The sequence below is a fragment of the Quercus suber genome, unplaced genomic scaffold (assembly GCF_002906115.3).
Source record: "Quercus suber isolate HL8 unplaced genomic scaffold, Cork oak 2.0 scaffold_693, whole genome shotgun sequence".
Classification (NCBI taxonomy): domain Eukaryota; kingdom Viridiplantae; phylum Streptophyta; class Magnoliopsida; order Fagales; family Fagaceae; genus Quercus; species Quercus suber.
Genome location: NW_027070134.1, coordinates 254,267 through 278,015, shown reverse-complemented (window position 1 = coordinate 278,015; position 23,749 = coordinate 254,267). Strand labels below are relative to the sequence as shown.

Below are 23,749 nucleotides of genomic sequence, written 5' to 3'. Positions count from 1 at the left end.
TTTTTTTTTTTTTTTTTTTGAGAAACGGCCTTGAGCGGTATTTTATTTGATAGCTAAAAGGTCAGAAACATAAACTTTAAAAATATCACGAGGAACAGACTCCTTCTAGGTTAAAACAGGAAAAGAAAGTCTCATTCTTTTATTTAATGCATGAGCCAAAGCGTTGTCTTACCGAAATGTACGAGAGAAAGAGGAGTTCTAAAGAGAACTAACTAAAGACATGATGTTTTAAACAAGATGACCACACAATGGATGGAAAAAACACTGACTTTTTAGACTTGAGAGAATGAATAATACTAAAGTTCAAGGCCTTGATGGCGCAATCTTACCTTGACAATGAACGGTTAAATACGTAAATTATGATTCTATTTTCCCTTACAAATTTTATTAAAGGAAGTCTATGCTCTACAGCGTGCTATTTCTTCTTTTCTAGAAAAAATAATAAAAAATGTATTTCTTCTATTGTTTAAACCTTAAAAGTTGCTGCTTGCAACAGGTGTGAAGTGTGATTCTTGTAAACCATTAAAATAATTTAAAATTTAAAAGTTTAGCGGGTGTATATTATTGAACAAAGTATGTTTAATTATGTGTTAGTTTGGATTGTGCTGAAAACGTTTTTCACTGTGTTTGCGTCTCAATCAATGGGTCTCATGTACTATTCATAAGACTCACAAATACTCTTTTCAGCAAAATTTTTATTAAAATTAGGTCACACGGCACTATTCATATATTTAAAAATTATTTTGCTATAATGTTTTCAGTTTTCAACAATAAGATGTATCCAAACAAACCTTATATATAACACAAGTAAATTATGTTGTATTTTTAAAAGACAATATTTGTAATTTCGTACTGACTCAATATATTTAATAATTGAAATCTAAAAATATATTCACTTGTGTCCTGTCGAAGAGATTATGATGCCTGATAAAGTTTTCTCCTTGTACTTACTACAATGCTTGGACCTAGTTTAGCGAATAGAAACTTGGATGCATGCAGGTAACATATTTATTTATTGCTGTAATACATTTTCACATTCATTAGCTTGTACTTTTTGTCACAACTTTTTCTTCCATTTTATTTTTTAGATAAATTCTGTTGTTACTGTCCTAATCATGATAGCCTTGCTTATGCAAATTGCAAAATGTTTCAATTTTACGTTTTTATCTCTTTATAGTGTTTATATAGAGCTCTGCGTCTCCAACTATCGCTAGCAGTTTTGTGAGATGGCGTGTTCTGTTGATCAAAAAATATATCCACTTGCCTTATGGTCCTGTCATGGAGCATGCCAGCCTAGGCATGCTTGATGCTCCATGGCTCAGTGGCTCCATGGGGCTACACCTAGGCTTCAGCTAAGGCCTATTATGTCCCAAAATTTTATGAAAAAAACTCTGATAAGATCCCTCATTGAAGGAAAAATAAATAAAAAATAAAACTTCTCAAAAGTTGTTCAAACAACTGAATTCTTATTGGTACGTTAAGGTTCTAAGCCCACCCCCAAATAATTTATTTTTAAAAGTTCCTTCCCCTCCCCACCCCAACCTTTTAGAATGCTAATCCAATAGAAATTCTTAAATTATTTCACTAAAAGAGAATGAATATGGATGTTGATGTTGATGATTAAGTGATGAATTATTATTAATTGTAAATAGGAGTGTGCAGCTAACTTGCTGATTCGTCAAAACCGATCCAATCCAAATCATCACGTTGAGTTGAGTTTGCTTTTAGGGGTTGGGGAGTTGGATTGTATTGCTTTTTTTATTTTATTTCTTATGGTGGGTTAGGTTGGGTGCAAGTCAGCAGATTAACAAATCTACACAATCCAACCCGATTCACCTATATTTAATATGTATTTAAAAATATATATTATATCTTTTTTTTTTATCAACTAAGTTTGGATAGAATTATATAATATCATACTAATTTTGAAGTACTAATAAAAATAGTTCGTGTTAGTTTGGTGATATGTTCAGGTTTATTAGATTAGAAATTTGTTCTTATTTGTATTGATGTTATTCTAATACTCAATTAAAAATTTAAAAAAAAAAAAAAAAAAAAAAAAAAAAACTCTCCAACCCTATCCAAGTGTGTTGGGATGAAGCCCTCAACCTGACCTAACCCAACTCATGCACACATCTAATTGTAAAAAATAGATGTTAATTGGCATTTATCCATGCACAAAGTGCTTGGGGGTCTAGGAACGAAAGGATTCAAGCTATTAGATTAGCAACACACTGTAACTATTTATATAAAAAAATGTTAATAAAAGTATAAAACCTAAATACAAAATCTATTTAGTAATTCTGCATCTAAAAAACAAAATTTTTTTTTTTATTTTATTTTTATAACAACAGTAGGATTGAGATCAAAAGTGCTTTAAACTAAAACCGTCAATGCAGTATTACACCCAAACTCAATCCCAAAATTATATTACATAAACATAATAAAATTATTTTTTATAGAGTTTCAATGTATGACATCTGTTTCTGATATCTTAATTTGATGATAAAAAATACAATTATCAGAATAAGGCATCAATTAGTTTCTAATATCCAAATTTTTTATCCAACTATTAAAAATTTTATTAGATGAACTAATTGAAACTCACTAAATAAAATAGAATTTGATCCTCATGATGATTCCGGCATTTTATGTTAATACTTTTGCAAAGTTATCGTCATAGTAGAGAATCGCATCACACCTCACTCGTTAAAACTTTAAATGCGATCGCAGAGGAAATCCCCAAAAAAAGAAGTCACAAGATTCAGATACTATTGGAATACGCCACACGGCATCCAACCATTGGTCCAATATTCTCTCTCTCCTCTCTCACCGACCTAACCCCCAAACCCAAAGCCAACCGTAAAAGTTTTTTTTTTCCAGAACACGTAATCGATAGATCGATAGCGACTTCCTTAATAAACTTTGTTTGTTTAGTTTCTGTTTTTGTGTGGCAGCTCATTCCAGCGTCAGCCAGCACCGTTCTTTTTTCCTATTTGACAAATTGGTGTATGTATGTGCTTGTGTTTTGTATACACACGCATGTACATACATACCATATCTATATATAAGTCGCTTGGTCTTTCAGTTATTATAAACTTTGTTTCGTTTCAATTATCAAAGGTCTGGTCTGGTCTGGTCTTTTCAATTATAATACCGAGAATGGATTACGTTATGACGAATGGTGATGGAGAGGATGTGGTGATTGTCGAGAACGCACAAACCGACGCCGTTTTGGGTTCTCACCGCGACAAGCTCCTTATCGACACTGACCCCGGCATCGGTGAGTTTTTTTTTTTTTTTTATCCCTACGTTTTCTCGGCATCCAAACAGAGGTTTTTGTAATAATAGTTAATTAAAAATGAGAGAGATTTAATCTATGGTGATGAAATGTGAGAGTGCGTGGTGGAATTTAGCTGTTGTTTGTTCTGTTCAAATGTGTGCTTTTTCCTGCTTGGTTGCTGAGAAAACTTGGAAAGAAATTTTGATTTTTAGTTACAATTCCAAAACAGTTGTTTAAAATGACAATTTTCAAAATGTTTAGATTTGTATGTCTTTTAGATTTGTAGTTGTTAGTAATAAATTGTTGATGTTGAGTGAAGGAGATACATACAGTCGCAGATGTGATCCTCTATGAAATTTATTTCATTTATTTTGTCTTTAATTTGTAAATGTTTGTCACTTCAGTCTGTGATTTTGAATGGAATGTAAGGGCACCTCTTATTTTCATTAAAAAAAAAAAATCATTTTGGGACTAAGGCTTGGTTGTTGTTGTTGTTGTTGTTGTTGTTGTTGTTGTTGTTGTTGTAAAGCTTTACCTTTTCCTGAAATTAATTGGGAACACAATACCAAGCTTTCATTCTTTAGGTTCCATTGAGATAACCAAGTCTGTTAGAAAATTGTGTTTCATTAAATCAATCAGGGCCTTAAAATATTATTTTTCTAACCCTTCAGTTGAATATTGGAGTGATTATCTCTTTACAGTCAAAATTCAAACTTTTTCTCAACAGTACCAAATACTAGCATTGATTGGAAGGATTGCTGACTTTGACATTTCAAGGGGAAAAAAAAATGGGTAGGATTTAGCAAATATGTTTGTGGAGAAGCAAATTCCAGATAGCCTTTTTTTTTTTTTTTTCCCCCATAATGTTGAATGGTTCTCAAAAAATACTTTAGGTGTTTTATTTAGTGGTGCATTATGATGTGTTTCTTTTCTATCATTGCAATGTCTAAAATGTGAATGAATTTTCATTAATGACTAGATGATACCATGGCAATTTTCATGGCGTTTCAATCTCCGGAGTTGGAAATATTGGGCTTGACAACAATATTTGGTAATACTTCTACAGAAATTGCCACTCAAAATGCTTTGCGTCTGGTATGTAATCAGTTGATTTTTATTTTCTTATGTATGATGTGTTTCAGATGTAATTTTTTTTTTTTTGGAATATGTACATAATCAATTAGTGTTTTTAATTTGCAAAAGGATAGTGTGAGATCGCAGGCTGTTCAGGTATTCCAGTGGCTGAGGGCAGTGCTGGGCCTCTAAAGGTATCTGTTTTAATATGTCTTCGTTATCTTAACCTGCATGTTTGTCTTCACGTATGTTAGATTGTAATGAAGTTGTACTTTGGCCCATTTGGCTTGCTTAATCTTTTTCGAAATTGCCTCTATTGTGTTGCACATTGTGCTGTATCCTTGTCTACTTTTGAAATTGAAATTTCCAGTCTTTCATGCCTGCCCCCCCCCCCCTCCCCCCCTTTTTCAGTTGCGTAACTAGGTTCGTTATATGCTTTCTTTTTTTCTTTTCTTTTTTTCTTTTTTTTTGATATATTAATTATGCTTTATCCTGGAAAAAGGGAGGAATACCACGTGTTGCTGACTTTATCCACGGTTCTGATGGGTTGGGGAACACACATCTACCACCTGCAAAAGCAAAGAAATCTGAGAAGAGTGCTTCTGAATTTTTAGTTGAAAAGGTCTCTGAATATCCTGGTGAAGTATCTATACTTGCACTTGGACCCCTGACCAACTTAGCTTTGGTAAGTTGCAGTATTCCTTGTCTGCATATGACTGCTTGAACTTCATAACTGAGAAATTTTAATTTGCAGCCATTATGGTTAAGCTGATCTAACTATCTTGATCAGGCAATCAAAAGGGACTCTTCCTTTGCGAGCAAGGTAAAGAGACTGGTCATACTTGGTGGTGCTTTCTTTGCATTGGGAAATGTAAATCCTGCTGCCGAAGCAAATGTAAGTGCTAGCTTTTCTTACATTTCCTGTTTCTCATAAAAAACATGACAAGCCTAGCAAGGAGAGTTAATTCCCTGTGATGTTTTGTAAGTTTTATGAGCTTATAAGTTAATAAAGCTTTTAACTTAAGCTCCTGTTTTGATGGAAATCTTCCTGATTCAAAAATTCATGTTTCAATTGGTGATCTCCTTACGTAATATAATTAATTTTAAACCCCAGTTGATGTTGGCAGTGTTCATAAAATTTTCTCTAAAATTTGTCCTGTTTCATGTGGAAACATTTTTCCCCCCTAATAAATCATACAGGAGCTTGTTTTCACCATTTCCGAATATTTGCCTAATGGCCTGTTTGGATGGAGGGGGGAAGGAGGGGGGAGTGAAGGGGAGTAGTGTAGAATTGACTAAAAATAAGCTAATTTTGTACTAAATCTACTCTACTCTACTTTACTCTCCCTCCCTCCCCCTCAATCCAAACGGACCATAAGGTCCAAGTTGAAAAAATAAAAATAAAAATTGGAGCAGTTGACCAACTTATTTTTCCCCCTACTTTTGTATACATAAATACTTTTGCTTAGTATCAACTGAAGCACTTATATAACCATAATTATCTGCTTTAAAACACTGTTGTATAATTTCTAATCTGTAAAAAGGTCTTTTTTTTCCTCAGATAAAACTATTGTGAATTAGAAAGTTCCACCATGGTAATTTTTTTTTTTTTTTTTTTTTTTTTGTAACTAAAATGTTGAACTCTAGTTGTTAGCGGTAAAGTAAGAAAGCTGTTTAGCTTTCATTTTTAAATTCATGTAAACCAACTGTGTATGAAGACACTATTTCCCGACTTGTAGATCTATGGAGATCCAGAAGCAGCTGATGTTGTGTTCACCTCTGGGGCAAATATTGCTGTTGTTGGAATAAACGTTACAACCCAAGTGATGTTTACAGGTATCTTTGCTCCCTAAACCAGCTTTTCCTGTGTGACTTTCTGTGATTGGTGAAACAATATCCTTCTTACAGTTGCCACTGCTTTATGGCTTCAGATGATGACCTTCTTGAATTGAGGCAATCCAAGGGCAAGTACAGTAAAATCATAAGTGAGATGTGCAAATTTTACAGAGATTGGCATGTGGAATCTGATGGTGTCCATGGTAATTGTTGTTTATATTTCCACTATTTGACAGTTCTGTTTTGTAATTTTTTTTTTATCATCTCCAGTGAAATGTTCTATGTATTCCATCCGAATGACCCTAAGTTTTCTTTCAGGGGTTTTCCTCCATGACCCTGTCAGTTTTGTAGCACTAGTCCGTCCTGATCTCTTTACATTCAAGAAGGGAGTCGTGAGGGTTGAGACGCAGGGCATCTGTGCAGGCCACACGCTTTTGGACCAAGGGCTAAAAAAGTATGTTTAGACTTTAAAGAACATACTCTTTCTGGAGAAATTTAACCTCTTGGATTGTTATTTTTACATTTTTCATTGATATTGGTGCTTTTAATTTGACACAGATGGAATTCAAGCAACCCATGGACAGAACATTCTCCTGTTTCGGTCGCATGGACTGTTAATGTGAAGGGAGTGCTCGATTATATCAGAAAATTGTTGATGAAACCATGAAACCATGGAATATGCACTCCACTTCCAGCAAGCTGTTAAAGATTGAAAATGAAGTTTGGGGTTCCATTTATTTGCTTTGAGAATTAGTGCAGTCCTTCTTTTCTCTCTTTCTAATGAGAGCCCAATTTTTGGGTGTGAAAGGCTGCTTATTGATCTCACATTGGTGAACTCTTGAGCTAATATATTTGAATTTGTAAAATACTTGACTATGCATGCTGGCATCTCTCTTCATATAATAATGATTTTTAACTTTCTCTGTGATTTTTTAAATTCTTGATGTCACCACCAAAAATGGGAAACGGTATTCCACTCAAACCTGATACTAGAAAAGTAGATGAGAGGAGAGGAGACTAGAAAAGGGAAGTAGATGCACATTTCTGTGTCTAAAATCAAACACCAAGAGAGAGGTGTAGATGTTCCTCTCCTTATTTGGTTGTACGGTAAAAAGGAAAGGAAAAAACAAATTTGAAAGTGGAGAGGAAAAGAAATTAATAAAGAAATTGACAATTATATAACAAATTTATTGAACTCTATAGAAAAAAAAGAAAAAAGGAATTATATAAAAATTCATTAAACTTAATCTCTTGTCCTTATCCACCAACAGAGGAATTAAAACTAATAATAATAAAAAGAGTGGATTGATGAGCCTTGTAACTTAATTGACATTTTTAAAATGTTTTTAACAAAAAACTTTTAGGGTTCAAATTTCTCATCTCTCATAATAATTATTGAATTATTAAAATAAAAAATGATTTTACTTTTCCAGGTTTTTTCAAATCTGTAGGGACTGGGTTTGAACATTTTTACTATTGAATGAGCTAACTCAGACCCAATTAACCCAATACAATAAATTTATAGAGAATGAGTTTAAAAACTAGGTCTTAGTGAGGGTTACAACAACTAGACACGGTTATAAGCTGATTTGAATAACAAGAATGCAGACCTAAGTACGAAATTCTGTCTCCGGCCCTCACCTGAGGAGCTTGGAGTTCTTATTATTTCTTCAATGCTCCGTTACAAAAGTTTCAAAGTTGATACAAATGGCTACTGTCATACAGGTCACTACTTGAGTGTTTGTCCCATCAGCCGCTTTACCAAACCTTTTGTGAGTTATAGCGACCAAGGCAGCACTATTCAGGGGTCATTTCTTCATTAATGCTGCCAGAACATTACTTGTGGGCATTTAATGCGGAAGTGACAGCTTCTCCTTGAATTGCTCCTCTATCATGCTTCCATGGCTGACTCATTGCACTTGTCATTTTTCTTGGGATGCTCTGAGAGACTGCCTTTGATAGCGTGCTGTTTTTTCCTTCTGTGATCTCGGTTTGTTGAGAACAGGGTTGTTCTCGGACATTAATGGGTCGGGGTTGCCAAATTCTTTGACCCCACAAAATCCTTTATCCTCCCATTTTACATAAGAACAAGAGAAATTTTAAATTCTCTCTTTTATATCTTTCCACTCTCCTTCAATCCAAACATGGTAACAACTTATTTGAGAGAATGCAAGGAATGATATTGAATAGATTTTTAAGGAATCCTTTATATTCTCCCTCACTTTTAAGTTCTTTTATTTTAGAAGGAAAAAAAAACATGGAATGATAAAATACTAATTCTATATTGATTTTTATTCTTATACTATGAAAAGAGAAATAAAAAAGGAATAGTAAGATAATAAAAAAAAAAAAATATATATATATATATATATATTTCCTTTTTAGCCATTATTTTACTCTTAAAGCATATTAGAGAAAATATAAAATACTTATTTCATTTTCATCCCATTCATTTATAATATTTAATTTCATCATATTTTTTAATGAGTTCATAAATAAATGTAAACAGACTCTAAGGGTGGGCTTAATTTTTTTTTTTTTATTAACAAAAATTAGGGTAAACTCAATCATAAGTCAAAACAACATGACACTCCCCCCCCCCCCTTTTTTTTTTCAAATTTTGTGTGCATTTTGTTTTCTAAGCAATCTCTCTCTCTCTCTCTCTCATAAAGTGACAATTACTGCAAGTATTTAGTCTTTTATTTATTTATTTAATTTATCATCAATTAAAATACTTAACTGTATTATTTTAATTAAAAATTTAATGATATAATTTGAAATAATTACATAGTATTATGAAGTCATATATATATATATATTCTAAGTTCAAATGAACTTATTCAATAGAAGCAATTTTACATCACATGTATATGGGTGAAGAGATAAAATGATCAATTACAGTTCTTAAGAATTGTTTGATGCATTACTTCTTTCTCTTATATTTTTATGTGTTTTCTTTAAGCATATATTTTAAGTTAGGGATAGCATAATCTAATATTTGGAATTACTGAACAAGGGATTATGTGACCTACGCCAAGTTGAATATGGATCCAATAAAAATAAACCCAATAAAAAATGGTAATTTTTTTTTAGAACACAATTAAAATCCCAATCTTATTTATAAAAATCATGTCCATTATCAGGTTCTAAGTCAAGAAATATATGGGCAACAACACCTACTGAGTTACAACTACAATCATTTGAATAAGTCACCGTGGACAACTTAATTGGGTTGAATTTGAGTCCATCTTCAATATTCTTATGAGGGTGATAGGTTTTATTCACATCATCTAATGTGTTGTTTAAGATCTTCCCCTCTCTTTCTGTGTGTGTTAAAGTAATTAGTATTTTCAAAAAAAGAAAAAGAAAAAAAAGGACAATATGGCAATACTTACTTGAGATGGGGTAGTTAATAGCATTGCCATCATTACTTGTTGACATAATAGATTGCGATAAATGCAAAATCACTTTCATATGGAATTATGGTTGGTATTATTTTTGTTATACACCAATTACAATTATTTTATGAAAAATATTGTAAAATTTATTGTAGGACTAGCCATCTTACCCTTTTTGGGAATCAACTTGCTTGTTGCTTGTGTCCATATTCTAGCATAAAATAAAAGACACATGATGCGTATTGCCTTAGCTCCATCTTATTATAATGTCAAATACTCCATCTCCTTAATATTTCACTTCCCTCACCAGCAAATGGCATCATTTTGGAATAAGAGCTTATATAACTATATAATTGAGTATATGACTTGTAATGTAATCTTCCCCTATTGACTATTCTCAACATATGTCATGTGTGTATATATATATATATATATATGTTAATGTTCCTGTATCAACAAATATGCAACTGCAATTATGTTGAAAATAATTATGTTAGAAACATTTGCACAACAAAAGCAACACATAGCATAAAGAATAAGTTAAGTCAAACTAGACCAAATTTCATATAATAAAGCAGTTAAACCAACTCTTTCTCCTCTCATTTTAGTCTTGCTCCCTGACAGATATCACCTACCACACTGAGTGAACCGTTTCAACTCCCGCTAAGGATTTGCAAATTTTGCAACCACTCCAACTACCAAAAGAAAGGAACCCCTTCACTAATATATAAGTATAACCCTCTACAAGTAACCAAAAACTTTGTATCACATACCCTTAAAGAAAAGCTTTGCCTAGCCCAAAGAAAAAAACAATCAAATTTACATAATTTTGTGCTACAAAATTGGTCATGGCGTGTGTTTCTTCATCAACTGCACTGGCTGAGAGGATTTCCGGGTACACTGCTTTGTTCTTGGCAATAATGCTGGTTTTGAGCTGCTGTGAATCGAGTGAAAGTGAGTTTGCTGTTCGGATGGTACAAATGCAATTCAACAAGCCATGCGATGAAATTTATGTGGTTGGTGAAGGAGAGACACTGCACACTATTAGTGAAAAATGTGGGAATCCATATATTGTTGAAGAGAATCCACATATTCATGACCCAGATGATGTTTTCCCTGGCTTGGTTATCAAGATTACTCCTTTCATTGATAGGTAGAGTCATGTTCCTCTATTTTTTGAGCTTTTTTTTCTACTGCTTTTCAAAAGTTTAAGGTTTTGAAATTCATGGGATCGAAAAAAGTGTGAGGTTTTGAGAAATTGGGCAGGCCTATCTCTTGTGGTACTAAGTGGTATTAATTCATCACTGAAATATGTACATAATAGATGTAAATATGGGTGGACAATTCTGTATCTTTGTGTTATTCATGGAATCCTGCCGGAGCACATATAGTGTTTACCTTTTATTATCTGAAAAAAAGGAAAAAAAGAAAAAAGAAAAAAAGAGTTACATACATTTTGTACTTTGATCCTAGATCATTCAATCTTTGAAATGCAATAATGATATTATGACAAAGAAAAATGTCTAATGCACATCTCTTAACGCACACATAATACACAATTTCTAAAAACAAGAGAAACTGTCGCTTCAAGTTTGAAGTCGCAGTTTTGATGTGTAATTGGACATAAGTTGACTTTATGCCGTAACAAAAGATATTTTTATAATAATTTTTTTTTCTTTTAAAGAGAGCAACATGCTTTTCTAAAAAAAAATTAAAAAAACGCTTGTGTTACAATATTATTTATCAGTTTCATTTTGTGGTCCAGATTATTGGGCTGCCAAAGACTGGGCCCACGGTCTTCGAACCTCGTAATATTCTAGGTCCTGGGCCCCAACCCAACTCTGAGCCCCGCGAAATGTGTAGGTACAGACTAAGTATCATGTCTTCAAAGACCATACTTTGTGGCCCATATTGAACAATACCGAGTCCATGTTTTGTAAATTTCCACAACCCAACTGGAAAAGGAGAGAAGACCTCTAAATTATATATTCTTTATGCTCTTAACATGTACTCCAAATTTCATTAAAATTAGATGTTATTTATTATTTGATCAATAAACTTATTTTTGTTCATAATTTTTTACCACAAAAACTTGAAATTTAAACATGTCATTGATGACATAACTATTGATCTTTTTATCTTCTAAAAATTTTGTAAACATGAAGAATATAATAAGAATATACAATCCAATGATTAGGTTTTCAAAATTTACATTTAATAAAAAGATATAGAAGACATTTGAAGTGTTTATCTCTAAACTAGTTTGGAGATAAACCTTTTTCCCAAGCCAAAGCCTCATTGAAAAAATTATTATTATTATTATTTTGAGAAAAACACACACACATAAGAGAGAGGTAATGAAGTTTTTACTTAAAGACACCACAAACTTCACTTAAAAAATATGGTAACTTTTAAGGGAGAAGTTAAAAGTATAGGCAAATCCCCAAATGTTTTAGGGTCCATGCACCAAATTTATATTCCCTAGCTCATAGAACAATAAATTGATATAACTGCTAACCCCTGTATGTATAGTCAAATCCCTAAATGTTTTAAAGAAAATTGGAAAGTATAACTCTAGGTCTTCCTTCAGATATCATAAAAAGAGCTCCCTATCTTTGCGTGTTTGGAAGTTTGGAGGGGGAGAGAGTAGACGATATTAGGGGTACGGAGGAAGTAGCTAGAAGAGAGAGGAGGGAAATAGTATTCCATTTTCTTATTTGAATGTTTTAAAAATTAAAATGTGAAAGGAGAGAAGATGATAATACATTATATAAATTGACAATCATTATACTTGTTTGTTTTATTTAAAGAAATAGATATAAATTGATAACATAAAAGTGAAATTGCAGTTTTTTTTTTTAATAATAAGCGGAATCCCCCCCCCCTCCCCCCCCCCCCCCCTCTCCCCCTTTCCTCTCCTTCCAAAATCCATTTGAGGACATAAAAATAAAGAGTTTGAAGGAGTATCTTAATTCTTATCCCTCCAAAGCCCAAATCCCCTCAAATCTCTCCCCCTTCCCTTAAATTTTTTTTAAAAAAAAAAAATCAAACAATGTTAATTAAACATTCCACAATCTCTCCCCTCTACTCTCCTCTCCTCCTCCCTCATCCAAACACACCGTTCATTTGTGTCAATTTATATTTGTTTTTCCCTTTCAAGTTAACCTTATTGATGCTTTAAAACGATGGTAGTTCACTTTTCTTTATAATTAACGGTAGACCCAATTTCTAATCCCCAATATTATTAATAAAGTAAAAAGTGTGTCCATTTATTAGATTTGTTTTTCCTTTGAAGTTAACCTCATTGTACTCAAAAACGATGGTAGTTCACTTTTCCTAAAGACACACAATTTCACAGTATACCCAACTTCTAATCCATAATTAATATTATTGATAAAGTAAAAAGTACATTTGACATATTGTACATCCTTATGATTGGAAATTTAAAACAGTAAATAGGATTGGATGTGATATGCCCAACCACCTTGAAGACCCTATTGTATTGTGGACTTGACGTGAAAGAGAACGTTGTTAATGATAATTTCATTATGTTACAAGTACGGTTCACATTGGTTAGGGGACATTGATCTCTATTAGGAGTGTTAATTTTTATCCATATCCATGGACCTGCCCATTATCTACCTTATTTGGATAAGTTTTAGCACAACTCATTTGAGTATTTGGGTTAAATGAATAAAAACTCATTTGGTTATTTAATTAGATGGATCTAAATGGGTAAATCCACTAATACCCACTAAACCCAATTAATATTTAAAATTAAATAAACTCATTAAACCCTTCTAAAATCTAAAACTAAATAAACAATATATCCTCCAGATTTCTAAGCCCAAACATTCGGCCCTCAGTCTCACTCTCCCTCAGATTTTCTCAGTAACCAAACCCTTTTCCAAACCCTTTAACAGAAAAGAAATCCCACTACATCTGCTCCGCCTCCGACCTTGCTTGGTCCTCCGACTCCCACTACATCTACTCCGCCTCCGACGACCGCACTTTTTGCGTTTGGGATGCACGCGCCTCCACTAGCAACTCCTCCCACGTCAAGACCCTAAAACCAAAATATTGTTTGATTAGCAAAAAAGATTGTTTGAAATCAAATTCTGCAAAATTTCGAAAAGATTGCTATGAGCGAGAGAGAGAGAGAGAGAGAGAGAGAGAGAGAGAGAGAGAGAGAGAGTTGACCTTAACCGATGAGGGCATCAGAGAAAACAAGATCAAAGTCTTGGTAGATATCGAGGTTCTTGTGACGAACGATCTTGGATTTCAGATCACAATCGAAATGAAAGGTCGACCTTCAATATCGATGGAGTCAAAGTCTGGTGAACTCCTGAATTTGAAATGGACAGCCATGGACGAGTCAAATCGTTGAGCCGTTTGAACTCGGATAATGAATTTTTCGTCTTATAACGAATCGGTGAGAGAGATTTGTTCTTTGTTTAAAGGGAGTAAGGGACAGAGTCCAAAGAATATTTTGGTTTCTTGGGGTAGCGGGTTGAACAGAAAAGATTTTTTGATTAACTAGGTATTGGTCTGGGTAAGGAGAAGTTCTGTTTGGTTTGTGAGAAAGTTTGGGAAAATAAATGAAAATGAAGTGGTTGATGTTGTTATAAAGTTAAAAGATTTTAATTCGATTTTTAAGGGTCCTGTTTGGTTTATGAGAAATTTTGTAGTTGCTAACTTAATGGGAAAATCTAATAACAAGTTATTTATTTATTTGGGTCATATTAGGTTAAATGGGCGGGTTACTAATTAAATGGGTTGGACGGGTAATAGATAATAAATTTATATATAAACAGGTCATAAATAGATAAATGAGTGATTACACACCTAACCTATTTAGGATCCAATCCATTTATGACCCAACCCGCCCATTTGCCACCCCTAACGAATTCTCCATGAACACGGGCATTTACCATTTCTAGCCTAGCATCTAGGACAAAGACCGGCTATGGCATTATCTCTATCGACTTGAGCATTTATCTTCAAGTATTTATTAACAAACTATATAAGAAAAATTTTGATATCATTTTTATGAGACAGGTAAAAAAATGGTAAAAAAAAAAATCAGTTATTTTTTTTCATTTTTTATTAAAAGTTTTTAAAACTATTTCTTAAATAAGGTACTTAAAGACACCTATTAACAAAATTTCTTAAATAGGACAAAGACGGACTATGGCATTATCTCCATCTACTTGGGCATTTATCCTTAGGTATTTATTAACAAAATATTTAAGGAAAATTTTGATATCATTTTTATGAGATATGTAAAAAAAAAAGGGTCAAAAAAATCAGTTATTTTTTCATTTTTTATTAAAAGTTTTTAAAACTATTTCTTAAATAGGGTACTTAAAGCATCTGTTAACAAAATTTCTTAAATAGGACAAAGATTGACTATGGCATTATCTCCATCGATTTGGGCATTTATCCTCAGGTATTTATTAACAAATTATTTAAGGAAAACTTCGATATCATTTTTATGAGATATGTAAAAAAATGTCAAAAAATTCAGTTATTTTTTACATTTTTTATAAAAAAGTTTTTAAAACTATTTCTTAAATAAAGGCATCTGTTAACAAAATCCAATTATAAAAATAGCTTGCTTATGTTTTGTTGATCAATTAATAATGTAATCAAGGCATGTAATCTAAACAAATCAATATTATACTGTAATTGAATACTGATTAATTATATATCACTCTACAGGGAAAAGTTATATCACCCACCACTAATATTATAGTTCATTTGTGCAAGATGGAAAAATGGTTGAAATTCCATGCTTTTAGGTTTGTTCTATTAATCAATTGAGTTTATGTCAGCGTCAAATTGAACAAAATATCTTATAGTTCTCATATCATCATTTAGTGGTCAATACGTATAAAATTGTTTTAGCCTCAAAAGTCATCAATCAAATCATCGTGAAACTTCACAACAATGTCAAATTGTCAAAGTAGCTATTAAGACAATTTCTCCACAATATTATTAACATAATTGAAATATTACTATTGTTTTGATAAATAATCGAAATGTTAATTAAAGGAAAATTATTAGTTTATGAAATGTAAAGTGTAGATTGTAGATAAAAGGATTGTACACTTTCTTCAAAAGTGACAAATATTTGCCATTTTGAAGAATCCTTTTGCCTATAGAGTACACTTTACATTCCATTATTCATTTAAACTAATAATTATCCGTTAATTGAAGGATAAGTACACTAAATAGTGGCAGGTGCCATATCTTTATTTAGGAATTTTTAGTTCTCTAACTTCTTGTGGTGGAAAACATAAAACGCAAGGAATGTAGTGTAACTATGCAAGGCCATCAGCCAACCACAACCAAAACATTTTTATTTTAAATTTTTGACAATTGTATAGAGTAACATATTGTAGGGTTAAGGGCCCAAATTATATATTGAGCATTGGGCTTTGACCGAGAGCATGAGTAGTCCAAGGACAAACAAATAGAAATGAATATTTTAGACTCAGGACTTAAGGAGCCAGATGCAAATGGGATCATGGTTTGAGGAGGAATACCTCCTTGGATAAGCTAAACACAAATCAGATATACATCCCATAGATCAAAGTGACCTTCCAAGAAGCTCCAGTGATAGAGACGTGCCTCAAGAACCCATGAGAAGAAAGGGAACCCAAGAATATCTAAGGGAAAAGCTGCTACCACCGCATCAAATACATTGCAACTACCTTTTTGGCCGCATTTATATGGAGAAGACCCCTGAACAATGTTGTTTTGACTACCACAACTCACAGAAAGCCAAAGATAGTGTCTAATGGGATGAGCACTCAAGTAAGGATCAAATGATCGATAAGTGTAGGATCAAGATAGTCTAAGGGGAGATATATAATGTAAAAAACCCTCCAGGAGGGAAGGGTTGAAAAAATAGAGAAAGAATACTGTAGCAATCAAAGTTATACCTATAATCAGCTTAATTGATATGTATGAAGATTTACCTCATCGGACAGTGAATTCATTCAATTCTTTGTTCCTTGTTCTTGCTTGATCATCTTCTGAATCCATACAAACTATTGTCAAATTCATTAGGGTCTAGTTCTTTGACCCACTCTCTACTAATTCATTGTACTGGGATCATTGGGCCGACATCTCTTAAACTTTGGGCTTGAGCTGCAAAATGTGTCCATACACATATTATTTAAAATTTTAAATGAACTTATATTAGATATATATTTTATTTTATAATATATAATTTGAATTATAAAAAGAATTAATTCTAATGAGGATATTAATTCCTTACTTTAAAAATATGCTTACAACATTAAAAGAGTAGAGAGAAAGATAATCAAATTTATCCCAATAAATATAAGATGGAATAATTTGTGGATTGCACAGATGATCATGAATCATGATCTTTAATCACTAATGAAACATTTAATGGAAGATCATGATGAAACATTTAGATGGCAAAGAATGAGAAAGGGTCAAATCACGGGTGCCCTGGCCCCCACCCCATCTCTTCTTCGGGGAGGGAAAAACTTGTGCAAGATCTGACTTGAAGATATTTTACTAATCCTAATTAGACGACTCAAATTTTAATGAGATAGGGAATGATGACTATGAGAGACTAGAAAAAGGAGGGACAAGTGTTTTTGAGGGACAAGTGTTTTGAAAATGGTTATAAAATATGTATATATAAAAAAAATATATTATAACTGTGATTAAATTTTATATATATATATATATATAAGGTATAGGAAATTTGCACTAAGCGAAGCAAGGCATAACGGGTTAGGTAGGATGGATCACTTTTGCCATCCCTTTATTTAATGTTAATTTTCGTTGCAAATTGGATCGTGCAACATTGTACAAAGCAGAAACGCTAATGCTTTGGCTAGCATCACTATGTAATACAGAGTAAAATTTGTCATTTTGTTCTCTTTTAGATTGAGAAAAATTGTCTCGCTGTTAATCTTTTCTTGTTTATGTGGTTATTTGTTTTAAAAAAATATTTCTTTGAGTACAACTTTATATAAAATAAAAATAACAGAAAAAGAAGAAATAATCCTAATTATTCTTTTGAAAACCAATAACTATATTATGGATTTCGGGATTGAAGTTTTGTTATTACGACAAATTGCAACAAAAACACGAGGTTATGTTATGTTGTGTCCTTGACCACACATTTTATATGAAATTTCTAGAAAAAGTTTATCTCAAAAAACAATTATATAAGACCATATTTCAAAACACGTGGAACTTATGTATATAAGATTCAATTATATCAAGACAGTCTCATAAGATACAATTTTTTTTACGGTGTTCAGTGTCCCTAGTTCAATTTATGAAATTTGGTCCCCACTTGTTGAAGAGCCAAGCTTATCTTGATACTTTGACGGTGTTCATTGTCCNAAAAAAAAAAAAAAAAAATCATTAGTGAGGGAGAGAAAGAAAGGGACACACCAAGGAAATCGGTGAGACACGCCATCTGAATAACGACCAGCTGGTTTCCAGGAAAAGTGATTCCATAAGGGTATTTCCAAGAGTTAGCTTCAGATTTCTTGTTGTTACCAGTGTCAGCATATGAATCTCCAAAGACAAAGAGCTTTGATGGACGAAAATTAAAGAGGGGTGGTGGTGGTGGTGGTGGTGGTGGTGAGCTAAACGTGCTTGTACGACTTGTTCCCCTGCAATAATTAAATTAATCACACACATGCATGTATTAGAAATGTTTGGTTTTTATGGAAAATATTAAAGAAGCAGCTAGCTTTATGTAAGTATTGAAACCTGAGAGAAGGAATAAGAGTTTTTTTTTTTTTTTTTGATACGCTTTAGCTCACTTTTTGGTACAATGGATTTGCATTTCATTGTGTATTGTCATAAATGGTGGGTTCCCTCTTCTCTGCTAGCTTGCCACAAACACAATGCCACTTTTCTTTGTTATTTATAATACTATGGGCTGTCTGGTAGTGTAACTAGAACAACAATTTTCAGTGTTTAAATAACATTACATGTATTTTTACACATTTTCTCATTCACATGTATTTTTAAAAAATACAAATAACATTACTAAAACAACATTATCAAACACTCCCATGTTTGTGTGTGATTCTCTCTTTCGCCAGTAAATTTTGCATTATTTGATCAAATTTTTTTCCTTTTCTCTTTCTATCTTGTTAGATCATTAGCATCCTATAATAGCTATGATAAACTCCAATCTGTTTATCAAAAAAAAAAAACTCCAATCTTCCTTCGCACCATCACTCCTCTCTTCACGCTGCCCCTCTCTATTTCTCTTTTGTTTTCTCATGGCTCAAATGCAAAACCTTCTTTATGAAAAAAAAAAAAAAAAATCGTGGAATGGCAACGTTGAGATGTGGCTCAAGAATCTTGAAGATGTGAAAGTCATACAAATACAAAAACCACCATGGAATACGTATGGATTTTTTTATTAAAAAAAAAAATGCTCCACAAACCCTAAACGTAAAATCGTTGTAGCAACTTCTTATCTCTCAAAACAAGATGGTCAAGTTGGAGTCATTGTGTTGTGGTAAGCCAATAGTTTTTCTATTTAGGAGTCCTTATTTTTCAATTTGCATAAAAAGTTGTAATTCTAGTGTTTTGCTTAGTTTCCACCATATTTGACGTTTACTGTGCAAGAGTAGAGATTAATTAATTTTTTGTGGATCATGTTTGAATAAAAGAGAAGTAGGCGGGGTTAGTTTTGTTGTCTCTTTTCCTCTCCTCCAATTCTCATCTTTAATATAATTCTTTTATTTATTACTTGAGAAATCAAAAGGCATATATTACACCTTTATCCAAAGCTTTTTTATGCTCTTGACATCATACTTTTAAGAATTGTTAGTTTTGATTTATAACTATTAGATTTTTCCAGTGAGAATCTTCACCTGGAAATATTGAATTGCATATTTTAAGTTTGAAGTTACAAAATTAGGTAAGGTTGACAGATAAATTTAAAAGAAAAGATAAAAATCAAATTATAGAAAGATGCGTAAAAAAAAAAAAAAAAAAAAATTTTAAGCTCCACAAACCCTAAACGTAAAATCGTTGTAGCAACTTCTCATCTCTCAAAACCGGATGGTCAAGATGGAGTCGTTGTGTTGTGGTAAGCCAGTAGCTTTTCTATTTAGGAGTCCTTATTTTTCAATTTATATGAAAAGTTGTATTTCTAGTATAAAGTTGTAGTTCTGGTGTTTTGCTTAATTTCCACCATATTTGATGTTTATTATGCGAGAGTGGGGGTTAATTAATTTTTTGTGGTTTATGTTTGAATAAAAGAGGAGTGGGCGGGGTTAGTTTTGTTGTTTCTTTTCCTCTCCTCCAATTCTCATCTTTAATATAATTCTTTTATTTATTTTCTAGATTATAAATTGAATAAATATGTATGAGAAATTTGGTTTGTTTTCCTATGATCTCCCCAGATTCATGGAAAAGAAACTCAGGACTATAACAACAGTTTGTGATAGGTATGTAATAGTGATTATTAGAGTTTGGATGCATTACAGTTTCTTATAGCATTATTCTTAAGAAATCAAAAGGCATATATTACACTTTTATCCAAAGGTTTTTTATGCTCTTGACATCATACTTTTAAGAATTGTATGTTTCGATTTATAACTATTAGATTTTTCCAATGAGAATCTTCACTTGGAAATATTGAATTGCATATTTTAAGTTTGAAGTTACAAAATTAGGTAATGTTGACAAATAAATTTACAGTAAAGATAAAAATCAAATTATAGATAGATACACAGTGGGTATTGAAATTTTTTATTTTCAAGGCTTACATTAATTAGATTGGCTTTTTTTGGGGACAATGTTTTGAAATTCTTTTATGTATTATTATAAAAGATTGACTTTTTAATGAAAAAGTATACTGCTTTGGTTTGTGATCAACGAGTTTCCATAACTTAAGGGTAGTTTTTGGTTTTCTTTTTATGTTATAATATGTTCATGAACTTTGAGGTTTGTAAGATTTTTTTTGAAGTTTGTGAAATTTTTTGAAATATATAACATGTTTATGAAGTTTCCTCCTGTTTTCATTAGAAGAAAAAGTCCACTAAGAGGGATGAATTGCACATCTATAGATTTGATTTTGATTTAAATTATAAAATATATAATTTATTAGTAACTCCTCTTTTATTGTTAAATATGATCATGAATCAGGTTATGATTAATTGATTGATGATCAATGTGATTGACCAAGAATTTAAATTTATTTTTTTCTCAATTCAAAAATATAAGCGGTGCTCTCTATTTCAAAAAAAAAAAATAATAATAATTCAATTTAATTTCTAGATAGTTCTCTACTGATATAGATTGCACTTAAAATTGTAAAATATTTAGTAATGTATAGATCCTATGAAGTTAAATATGCAACTATTATGTGCCTCCCTTAAAGATAATTTATGGACTTAACTAAAGTTTTAGATCCTTCTAAAAAAAAAAAAAACTATAGTTTTACATGATGAATAATGTTTTTTTTTTTTAATGCATTGTGGCAACATGGTTGAGATTTCTATGCAAACTACAAATTGAGTAAATGCTAAAAGAAATATTTTTATTTATGTTTGACATCAAAGTATCTTGATATCTGAAAATATGCGTATGAAAATGTGGATCATGTATATTTCATTTTGAAATTTGATAGCCAATGCTTGTGCTGATTTCTTAGCTAGGAAAGGAGCCCTTTAGGCTAGTAGCTTTATTTTGTATCAAGATCCGCCTGTGGATCTCTTAGAGCTGATAAGCTCAGACAAATTGGGATTGTATTGTAATAGGGCCATCCCTAAACTCTCTGCCCCTCCTTAACATTGTTATTAATACCGTTTCGGACCCCGTTTCGGTTTGTCCAGTGGAATGGAATATTTCGGTACCGGCCGATTTCGGCGTACCGTTTCAGGGTGTTTCGGGGTTCTTAAAAAATAATTTATATATATCCTTGTTGAACATAAAATTGTCAATTCTAATAAATAAATAACTAAATATCAAATAATACAAATCATTTAGTCTTAACTCTTAAGTCTTAAACATCAATATAACATCATACAATAAGAAGATTTACAAGATAATAACTAAATATAAAAAAATACAAGATTTACTCATCCTCCTCATCATCATCCATGAGAGAATGATCAAATTCATCATCAAAAGAACTCCCAAGAACTACCAACACCCATTGGACCTTTACAAAATGCTAAGATTTGTTAATTAGACTTTAAATTTAAGCGTTTGTGCTCTCATTGGATGCTTTCCCAGATTGTAACCACAAAAACCAAAATACAAACGAAGAAGCACGAAAAACAGAGGAAGAGATGATTTGAACTGGATTAATTTAACTTTAGATAAGATATATATAGTGTTCTAGAAGGCATATCCATTGGAAATTTTGGTAGATGATTAACATCGTGTCACTTACATAATTTCTATATATTGTAGTGGATAGAAGTATGTTGAACTAGTTTGAATACTCAATATGGGCAGCTTTGGATTAAATTGTAGGAAAGAAATCGTCTAGATTGATCACTCATAGAGTATTCAACTAATAATACAATATCGCATCAAAATAATAATAATAATAATACAATTGCCAAAGTCAATGTAATCGCCGAGATCAAGCAAATGGATGATATCATGTGGGGACTTCCATCTATGTGGGGATTGTTATCTATGAATATTCCAATATAGGATTGCTATATGTTTACTTGTTTTACTTGTCAACTTCCCTTGCAAGCTTTGTATTAGAGAAGATATAACCAAAAGAAGTACTATTCATTAATAGCTAGGAACACAAATCTTAATATTTTTTGCTTCCAAAACCAGCCATCTAATTATTAATAGCCACACCACATTTTTCTTCACGTTTTATGGGACAGTTTGGATTTACTATAGGTTTATTTATTTATTAATTATGGGATACTTATTGGCTAGGTATATTCAGGAAGAGAGACAACTAACATATTTTTAGAGAATCATATTTTAGTCATTGATATGTTTTTTTTTTTGGCTACGTGAGAAACACTAATAAGACGCTGTGTTGGGCGTTATTACCAAATATTTTAAAGAATGGGCTGCAGCAATGACAGATGGCACCGTAGCCCAATCCATACCAAGGCCTGAAGTGGAGACTTCGGCCCATCAGGTTCTAATTTAAGTTCAACTTATTTGGGTTTGGGTTAAAAATTGATTGTCCTAATTAAACATGTAAAAATTGCAGAGCCTACGTCACTTTTACCCAATATTTTGGAGGGTTTGGCCTACGACAATATAAATAAATAAATAAATATATTATATATATATATACACACACATACATACTAGTAGTTATTTTGTGTAATGTACTGAATAGTTATAAATGAATTAACTTTTTATAAGACAAAACACTACGTGTGGGTTTGGATAGAAGGTTTAGTTGCGGCGCGTTTTCCTCCTATGCGTTTTCTTTTTTTTTTTTTTTTTTTTTTTTTTGCCGCACTTGTTGACTTTGGGGGACAAAATTTACTGTGCGTGTACTGTTTACGCACTATTCATATACTGTTCACGCAATATTTAATATTAAAAGGGGGTCTCATAACACTATTCACACATTTAAAAATTATTTTGCTATAGTGTTTTCAGTAACAATCAGTTTTTATCAACTTTCAGCAACAATAAATGCTATTCAAACGGACCCTATATATATATAGAGAGAGAGAGAGAGAGAGAGAGAGAGAGAGAGAGAGATAACCATATTATGTTGTTTTTTATAAGATGAAACAAATAGTCAAATACGAACTACTAACGTTTCTCCCATTCTGCTCATTTCCACAAAAACAATTAATAGATATTCACAACATGAGGGAAGAAATGACAAACATACTTCTCGCTTCCTAGACATCAAATTTTTTTTTTTTTTGGTGAAATGGAAAGTGCATTAACAGAAAAATTAAGGAGCATTGTTATTGATTCCGTTCCGTTCCGGCCGGAACGGCCGGAATTTTCGTACCGGTATGCAAACCGGTACCGGAATACTCACGTTCCACCTCGGGTCAAATTCCGGGTCATTCCGGTCCATTCCGGCCATTCCGGTCAATTCCGGCCAATTCCGGCCGAGATGCAAATTCCGGCCGGTACCGGATTTGGCCTATTATTAAAAAAAAAAAAAAAAAAAAGA

At 32.2% G+C, this 23,749-nt stretch overlaps 2 protein-coding genes across 3 annotated transcripts; both read left to right on the top strand.

The window, feature by feature from the left end:
* Window positions 1-2,941: 2,941 nt before the first annotated feature.
* Window positions 2,942-7,130, top strand: LOC112021184 (uridine nucleosidase 1). Of its 2 annotated transcripts, XM_065766234.1 has the most exons (9): window positions 2,944-3,283; window positions 4,263-4,378; window positions 4,492-4,551; window positions 4,860-5,042; window positions 5,148-5,252; window positions 6,097-6,193; window positions 6,289-6,396; window positions 6,512-6,647; window positions 6,752-7,130. In XM_065766234.1, exons 1-9 carry the CDS (start codon window positions 3,016-3,018, stop codon window positions 6,858-6,860), a joined length of 1,182 nt encoding a protein of 393 aa, XP_065622306.1. In that variant the 5' UTR covers window positions 2,944-3,015; the 3' UTR covers window positions 6,861-7,130. The 2 variants fall into 2 exon arrangements, with proteins under 2 accessions (XP_065622307.1, XP_065622306.1); XM_065766235.1 differs by lacking the exon at window positions 4,492-4,551 and having other exon boundaries at window positions 2,942-3,283.
* Window positions 7,131-10,333: 3,203 nt separating this feature from the next.
* On the top strand, window positions 10,334-10,975 carry LOC112032075 (uncharacterized). Its single transcript, XM_024064776.2, has one exon. It carries the CDS (start codon window positions 10,440-10,442, stop codon window positions 10,746-10,748), a length of 309 nt encoding a protein of 102 aa, XP_023920544.2. The 5' UTR covers window positions 10,334-10,439; the 3' UTR covers window positions 10,749-10,975.
* The last annotated feature ends 12,774 nt before the right edge of the window (window positions 10,976-23,749 follow it).

Bases quoted from the DNA above. Each gene is read 5' to 3' on its own strand.
- LOC112021184 (XM_065766234.1), top strand. From the start codon at position 3,016: ATGTGCTTGTGTTTTGTATACACACGCATGTACATACATACCATATCT. The intron at 3,284-4,262 runs GTGAGTTTTTTT...ATTAATGACTAG, and splicing joins CGACACTGACCCCGGCATCG to ATGATACCATGGCAATTTTC. The intron at 5,253-6,096 runs GTAAGTGCTAGC...CCCGACTTGTAG, and splicing joins ATCCTGCTGCCGAAGCAAAT to ATCTATGGAGATCCAGAAGC.
- LOC112032075 (XM_024064776.2), top strand. From the start codon at position 10,440: ATGGCGTGTGTTTCTTCATCAACTGCACTGGCTGAGAGGATTTCCGGG.